This window comes from Leptodactylus fuscus, chromosome 1, assembly GCF_031893055.1.
Source record: "Leptodactylus fuscus isolate aLepFus1 chromosome 1, aLepFus1.hap2, whole genome shotgun sequence".
NCBI lineage: Eukaryota > Metazoa > Chordata > Amphibia > Anura > Leptodactylidae > Leptodactylus > Leptodactylus fuscus.
Window position 1 is genome coordinate 138,150,626 of NC_134265.1, and position 9,003 is coordinate 138,159,628.

Below are 9,003 nucleotides of genomic sequence, written 5' to 3' on the forward strand. Positions count from 1 at the left end.
GTCACACATGCAGGAATTCCAGAATTCCTTAGTTATTGTCTGGTTGTACCACATGTAGCTAACAATATTTCAAGCAATGACAGCAGTCTGTTCGTTTGTTTACAGAACTGTTTTAAAGGGGTTATCGACCTTTCTATTATTGATGATCTATCGCTAGGCTAGGTGCCATCAATTTTAGATCTGTGGGAGACAGCCGGGACCACCACAGGTCAGCTGTTCCTGGGCGATATGGCTTTTGTAAGGTTTATATGATATCCGTGCTGCTCATTCGACGTACAATATTATAATGGCAGATTTAGGAACTGCAGTGTTCAGAATACAATACAGAATACTATGGGACACCAAGAATAGGCCATCAATATTAGAAAGGTGGCTAACCTATTTAAAGCCATAAGTACAAAAGTTGGATATTAAGGATACACCATTTGTTTTTGTTTACTCCATCCTGAAAGCCATATTTTTTTCTTTTATTTTTTCTGTTGATGAATCTGAATGCTTGTTTTTGGAAATAAGCTATATTTTTCCACCTTTTGAGGTGCCTATGACTTATAGGCATCCTAAAACGAATAGAAAACCCAGTCAATTTTGGCATTTTATTACATGATAAATTTTGTGCCATTCACAGCATAATCAATAATATATTATCCTTATTCTATGGGTCAGTTTAACTCATGCAAAACTGCACAATATAAACCTTTTTTTTTTTTTTGTTGATCCATGTTTTTATATTTTGTTTTATGGTTGGTGAAGGTTGTCGAAAAATCACCATATCTGATATAGTGGTAAAACAGAAAAAAATAAGCACCATGCAGGTACCTAGTGCATTAGCCTCGGTAAGCACTATCTCAAACAAAAACAGGCTAATTGAAAGCTGCTCACCTTAAGGGGTTGTGATATAGTCACAACTCCCTTGATACAATATAAAAGAAAGAAAGTCCTCCATATACAATAGTGATTGCCAGATCGCCATCACCCTGACGTATATAGACACATCAAAGTAGGACTATTGAACTAGTTCAAACCAAGGTATAAAAATAATCCAGGCTTACCAGAGGTCTTCTTTGAGACAATCCTTTATTAAGCCACATACAACGCGTTTCGGAACTGATCACGTCCCTTCCTCAGGTGTACAATAGGCAAATGAAGTGAAACATCAAACTTCTACACACATATATAGGAAGTCTTATTCAAGACATTCCCACTAAGTGATAAGAGGGAATCTTTAAAATACAGCAACATTTTTAACAATTTATATTTGTTAAAATGTTTTGATTGTCTACAATTCTAAATATGATTATCAGAGAAGGCAGCATAACAGAGAGAACAGATAACCTGCTAAAACAGCAATTAAAACTGTGAATGGCATAAAAAAGCTTATTTTATACCATGCTTTTTTGCTGTACATTGTCATGTTTCACATGACTGATAGAGATGCTGGGTAATTTTGTTCCTCAAATAAATGCAAAGGTGTGATATGAATAAGTGTAGGATAAAGGAACTTTTAGGTATGGAAAATATTTCTGCATAGCAGAGTATGCATATTTATGGCTAGTATCTCTGCCCTTTCTAATCTTACACCGCTATCTATTCAGCTACTCTTAGCCTTAACATAATCATTTTGTCCTTTATATCTAGAATTGCCTATTTATTACTGACATTTTCTATGAACATGAAATGAAATTAATAACCTTCCCCTAGAACCATTTGAAGATGCTCTAAAGAACCAGCCAATGCTACATAAGGATGCTTCAGTAGACTGCTCCAGTCCATTGTTATCCAGAGCTGCCATGTTAACTATTAATGAAGAACTGAAATCGGAAAACTGGTATGTTGGGGAAATGTGCAGGAAAGAGGCAGAGAAATTACTTAAGAAGGATGGTGATTTCCTTGTAAGAAAAAGCATCAATAATCCTGGATCTTATGTGCTAACTGGCATGCACAATGGACAAGCCAAACATCTTCTCCTGGTAGATCCTGAAGGCACAGTAAGTACTTGCTTTTTATATAACATTGTGTTGTCTAGTATGTTGTACTGTACCTGGAGTTCTCCATTTAAGTATGTGAACCCTTTATTATATTTAAATGAGTTTTTATAGTATCATTCAGGGTTTTGAGCTTCATTTTTGCTTCTGTGTTCTGCTGTATTGTTCCCAGAAGTATTAATATTAAAATCTCTGCAGCTCTCCGCTGCTGATAGGATTTTCCAGATTGAACTATTATGGATATCTGTAGCAATGGGGATAGCCATTGCCATACAGTTAAAAATTAGCTAAATAAGGGAAAGCAGTCGTAGCAACAGTATAAACATTTATGCAGCAGAATTCTGTTGGAAGAACAGAGCTATGGTCTCTTATTGTAGCCAGAGATACATGTAAATACAATAATAAAAGAACGCACATATTTTCACTGGAAGTACACTTGAAATACACAGAAAGTAACTGCACTTTGCAAAGATCCTTATGTATTTATGTGACATGCTGGGAACCATGGAAACTTAATGGGGCAGATTTATTATTACATTTTAAAGTAATAGAGCTGAAAAACTAGACCAGGTTTTATGGAATTGCCTCTAAAGCAATTCCCAAACTGCAGAAACTGGCAGATAATAGAGAACAAGAACTGCCCTGTTGATAGAGTCTAAGGCTACTCCGACGTTTTCACTAGAGCCCACTACGAGGTCAGATGGACTTGGCAAGATCAGGACCCAGGTTAGCAGACTAGTCGGTAGTGTAAATAATAGCTGCAAAATGAAAACAGACAAGGAAATGCAGCAAAAAAAGCAAGGTCAAACTACTAAGGTGCAGAATATCCACATTAAAAAACGTGTCCAAGCCGAGGTCAAGTCCAAGAGTTCAAAGCCAATTCAGTAAGTAAATGGATATCCAGTAAATGAGCCAAAGTCAGTCATCAAGAATACAGATATCTACAGAGCACAGGAAACTAACCAGTAACAGTTAATTAACCCCTCCCAACATCAGCCGTAATAGTATGGTGGATGTCGGGTGTTTAAAAGTGGCAGTCGCCAGCAGAGACCTGGCTCTAATGCCTGCGACAAGTACCTGCATTGATCGTGGGCATTAAGGCCCGTGACACCTCGGTCTAACCTGACCTGGAAATATGAGCTAGAATTCTGGCATATTTTGCTTAGCAAATACAGTATGTCCCAGTATGAAGAGGCGTACCTTCCAGCTCCTTGGCCAATTCTGTAACGGGATCCCCACTTATCATGTACTAGCTATAATACTGGTATTTCCTAAGTTGTAGAGAGGCCTTTCCCGAGTGTCCACGGCCTGCTAGCAATCTCTACCTCTGCTCTTCATATAGCTATGCCCAGTATATATTTATTCTTTTAGGCAGAAAACAAATACGATAATGCAGGTACAAGTAGATATAAGCAGCAATAATCATGACCTTAATAAAATATTCTATTTAGAAATGATGGTAGAAGCCCAAATTGGACTTTTTTTAATGCCAGAACAGCTTTAACATTCACACATCAGTGCACATTATTATTAGGATCATTGAACCAGATGTCTGCCTTTAGTCATTGCTCATTACCTACAAATGTGTGAGATCAAAAATATGTTTCATAAAAACATACCTGCCATACCTTGCTATGACTACATCTTTATCTTTCCAGTCTTGAAAACTGACAAGCATTATCATGATGGACTTACACAATAGCTTCATTTTTCTATCGAGAAGAAAACAATAAATCAGCAATAAGGGAATATTGTAACGATATTTGTGCTTAATATATCACCTTATGTTTTTAAAAAATAGACTTTTAATCTCTTTCTTAATTTATATAAATATATTTCCCATACCATGTGCTATCTTCTAAACACATTACATTTTAGAAGATTATTTTGAACCACAAAGGCCAAGTTCAGACAGAGTTTTTTGGTCTGGAATTTGACGCAGAGGCCGCCTCAGATTCTGGACCAAAAAACGGCTAGCTGTGCCTGCAGCGGCATCCAGTTGCGGCATTCCGCTCTGGATTAGGCCCAAATGAATGAACCTAGTCGGGAGGGAGGTGTCACGAGGTGGATGTCCGTGGCTGATTCAGCCTGAAGAAGGGGCATGTCACTTCTTTTTTCCGCAAGCGGGAACATTGATTTCAATGGGAAGCGTTTTTTTGTCAGGATTTTCCTGTGGATTCCGCGTCAAAATCCTGACCCAAAAACCCCATCTGAACTCAGCCAAAGTATTTCTGTACAGTCCGGTCTCTCTTTTGGTATAATATCTCTAAACATATACTGATGAATTAAAGGGTTACTGAAACTGAGTATCAAATCTTTTTCTTTCAGGTTAGAACTAAAGATCGCGTCTTTGACAGCATTGGTCATCTCATCAATCACCATCTGGAAAACCATTTACCTATTGTGTCCTCCGGAAGCGAATTATGCTTGAAACAGCCCGTAGACGGGAGACCTTGATATTACTGTCACTTCCACTACGCCAGTATATCTTTACAGAGGCTGCATCAGAAGTCAGTGCAATAGGAACACAGATCGTATGAGTTAAACACTCTACTTAACCCATACAATAAGTGGCACTTCTTGAACCATAATTTTTATAAAATTGTTTGATCCCTTAATGTGAATATAAAGTGTGTGTATATATACACTAAAATATGTATATATAGATATAAATATATTTATATTTTTGGAGACTATGAGAAAAGAATAAGACTGGTATGTTTTAATGATAACAGAACAATAATTGTGGTACTTTAGCTTGATATTGAGGGCGGCATTCTGATTTAATAAATATAATGCTGCATGATCTGATCATGGTTTTAACTAATAAGCACAAAACAAGAAGACTGGACAAAAGTTAGAGAAATACTGTACTACTTAGTGCTGCAAGGTGTTGCGAATCTTTGCAGAAGGATTTTTTCTGTTGGTGGATGTGATTGCTTGAACACACCATCCAATATGTACTGTTATATAGCATTAAGAAAAATCTAGTGGTTTGGTTTTTTGTGGGCTTTTCAATTTGACGTTAGCAGTTTATATACAGGAGGATTAGGGAACGTCCAGCTTTCTAGTTGTTATGAGCCACAGGTTGTCTCAGCTGGTTATAGGGTGAGGGGTACTCCAATCCCATTGTACTACAAACTTTCAACTAACTTTGCACTGATGAGGCTAGCATAGTGGTACCTATGTGGTATTTATTCAAAAAGCATTTTATCAAAAAACGATGAAATATATAAAAGGTATCTTTTGAGGCATCACTTGATATGATGCCCAATGTTTAGTTTATTGTATTTCAGGTGTATTGTTGTATGTAACATAATATATATGATAATATATTTGAAGGCCTATTTGTGTCGCAGCCTATAAAATCGTTATTTTTATCAACAATTTCTTGTATGCATTTCTAACTAGTTTTATATGTATATATCGCATAGGTGAAAAGCATAGATATTTTTTCATCTTTATAATGCATTAGTAGTATGTAGCATTGGCTACCTCTGAATGGTAGCATTATGTACTGTAGAATCTCATCCAATTTCTTCCCATATTGAATACATCATGTTCTAATGTTGGTGCATGCTAGAAGAAGCGCTTTAAATTTCACAATGATCTTGGCATGGTAAGCAATGGCCACTTTATTTGATGTGGAAATTTTCTACACACATGAGTTTATCAAAACTGTCAAGGATTTATGGTAACCAAATATATGTGTGATATATAAACCGACTGGACATAACATGGCTATGCATAGGTCGATGTTAGTGTGGTAATATCAACTTTGATTTAATGAGAAGTATAATAATTCATTAATAATAACAATCTTATTTATTTATTTCTATTATAACTGTGAAGTGTAGCTTCACTTTGATGGTACAGATTTCACTTTAGGGAATTACATTTACACTTATATACATGGTATAGGCTTTGTTTCAGGTACTGAACTATTTAATGCATTGAGCTGACAGCTACAGGATTTCAATGTCCCCTGAGACTGGGTTGTCAGCCATCCAAAAAATCATGCAGAAAATAAACATAGAGAACTTCTGGACAGTGTCCGTAAGAAACGGAATAGATTGGTCTTTGCTGCTTTTGGAGCTGGGGAGAAGGTTTAAGTCATTGTGACGAGAATTATCATTACGTTGTGTGTTCATTTCAGTAACCTCATCTATAGACAACTATTTTTTGTGTTTTTAATTTTACTTAATGCTTTTCCAATATGTCCATGCAAAATTGTGCCTATGTAAGATTTTTGGGTAAGTTATCCAGATAATAACAAAACAGGAGGTTGACTGCTTTGTTTGTGGCTTCTGGGATTCTCTGACACTACTGGATTTTACTGCAAATGGGTGAGATGCTATTAAATGGAGCAGGCAGTCATTGCTATACATAGGCCTGACAGCAACTGAAATCCTGCAACTAGCAATGTAAGTACTGTATATTGAAGCTGCACTGTAGGTAGATGGGCTTTACATTTATAAAAGGTGTCACATTTTTGTTTTTGAAGGAATATTTCATTAAATCCAGGGATTAAAATGGTTGTCAATGATGATTTGGATACTGATGGCCTATCCAATAGAACAATGTATGGCTAGGGGTAGTGATAGCGGTGGAGAACTGCAGATCAGTTCCATTCACTTGAATAGGAGGAGAGTTGCTTCCAGCCATATACCATGTATACAGTTTATGTGGCCTGGGGCAGCGAGAACAGCTGATCGGTATGGGATATAGGTGTCAGACCACCACCAAATACATACGGATAACCTCATCAGTATCCAAAACATTTGGGGTCTTGGACAATCCCTTTCAGCTGTGTCTACAAACTGATGCATATATCACTGGATCAAACAGCAGCCAATCCATGTTTGTTTCTCTTAAAATTTTTACTTTTTTTGTACATGAATATACAATATCATTTTGTAACAACTATATTTTAGAGCAAGTTGGCATCTTCCTTCCCTTAGAGCAGCCTGTAGTCATTTTACTCTTCCTGTTGCTATCAGAAAACCCAAAGTCACAAAAAATTCTGTCTAGGGCAGGGGCCCCACATGGTGTAAAATGGTTTGGCAGTGGCAGAAATGGTGCACCAAAAACCGCTGCGTTTTACAGTCCCTATGAAGCAGGTGAGATTCATAATTGTGAAAAAATATGTGCAGCGAATATGCTGCAATTTCCAAAACCCTTGTAGTTTTGGAAATTGCTCCATGTCAATTATACCCACACAAACACCAATGGTTTGGCTATAGGTATAATGGAAGCAGAATGTCTGCAGAGGAAATCTCTGCGGATTTTCTGTGAAAAGCACTGCGAGAAAAAACGCAATGCGTTGCCGCCAAGGTTTTTCCCACAGCGCTTTTTTGCTGTGGCCTGCTATGTGGAGCCTTAGCTAAGAAGTGTTAAACAATAGAAGAAAAGGAAGAAGAGGATACAACTGCAAGTAAGACACAGAAAGAAGGTTGTGGCGGAAGCAGAGGCGAGGCTGATGATTTATTTCCTAGCACACAGCAGAGCCCTTACATCATATGAGGAAGACCCCTTTTACCCATCTACTTAGCAAGCATGTAGAGACAAACATGGGCCCAATCTATCATATCTTGTACATCAGTTTTCTGGTGTACAGTTGTGAAAAAGTTTCTTTTACATGACTTGTTTTTTGGGCATAAATTGTGACTGTGGGCAGAAAACTGGCATGAGTTGTACCAGAAATGTATGCCAGTCCCTGACTGCTGCCTGGAATCTTCTGTGATGCCCCATTTTGTACTTACAGAAATCCAAAGCAGAAATGTAAAGGAAAATATGGAAATTATACACAACATTACTGGCTGGGTGACAATGAATACATGTCTACAGCTGCGTAAGTTAGACATTAAGAGTTTGTAACAATAGGCAAGCTTTAATGTGGTGCACCATATCTATTTCATGTAACCCTGGGTTTTTATTTTACAGCAGTATTAGTTTTCCGTCTCATAATACTGTAGAATGGAATCTTCCATAATGTCTTCTTTTGATATGGTTGTTAATATATGTAACTGGATTTGCTAATGAAGTTTATGCATACATTAACCCCTTCCTGACATTTCACATACATATACATGTTAGGTCAGGTGTATGGAGAGGGCTCAGGAGCTCTGCCTGCTCCATATACTATGGGTACATTTTACAGTAGACTTTCACCAGCATCAGGACTAGTTATGATCCTGGAAATTGTCCCAGTCAATAGTGTTTGTAACATGTGAGGGAGCTTGCTGAGCGTTTTTCATGGTGGCTGAGGGCCTAGTGAAAGCCCCAGGCCCATTCTCTAGGAGAACCTACCTTAGGTAGAAAGTAATAGATTGCAGACAGATATACATTACATAAAATGAGATCAAAAAGTCATGCATACTCCAAAATAGTACAAAAACCTGCCATTACAGTTTGTGTAGCAAATGATCAGTGCAGCTTCCGGCTTGTGAACAATACTGGCAGCCGCCATGTCTCGATAGAGACTGAATAACCTCTTTAGGCCAAGGTGCCATGCTGCAAATTGTTGTAAAAACATGCTTGTTTATTTCCCACCTCACTTGCATGTACAGGTGGGTTGTATTGGTAGCAAACTTGGATAATCTGGCTCCCTTTTTGTCATGGGACACTTAGCATAGCATGTGTACGTTACTTATATTACGCGGAACTTATGTTACATACGCTCTAATGAAGATAAAATCATAGTGTTTTATTACCCAAGACATTATTTTTGACATGTACATAGCTGTATATATGTCTCTTTATATAATAAATAATTAGTTATTTGACCTAAAAGAGATGTTACAAGTAGTGATCTTAGACAGGTGGCTTTCCATCAGGTTAAATACCCATAGTAAAATATGCATTATATTGTAAAAATGTAATTCCTTGTCCTTAAAAGTGACCAGTGAAACATAATGATACTGGTTAGGCAACAGTATTACAGAAGGCCATGTTGAGTTGTGAGTTCTTATGGATTTGTCAAAAAGTATATGACAAGCTATGCATACTTACTTGTGTTAAC

At 37.3% G+C, this 9,003-nt stretch overlaps 1 protein-coding gene across 2 annotated transcripts in view; it reads left to right on the top strand.

The window, feature by feature from the left end:
- The window catches only part of SHC3 (SHC adaptor protein 3), a 66,237-nt gene extending 61,675 nt beyond the window's left edge, over nucleotides 1-4,562 (top strand). For both annotated transcript variants that reach the window (XM_075276899.1, XM_075276909.1), the window contains 2 exons: nucleotides 1,699-1,985; nucleotides 4,311-4,562. In XM_075276899.1, the coding sequence (XP_075133000.1) occupies nucleotides 1,699-1,985; nucleotides 4,311-4,439 (416 nt within the window). In that variant the 3' untranslated portion in view covers nucleotides 4,440-4,562. The remainder of the gene's footprint in view (nucleotides 1-1,698; nucleotides 1,986-4,310) is intronic.
- The last annotated feature ends 4,441 nt before the right edge of the window (nucleotides 4,563-9,003 follow it).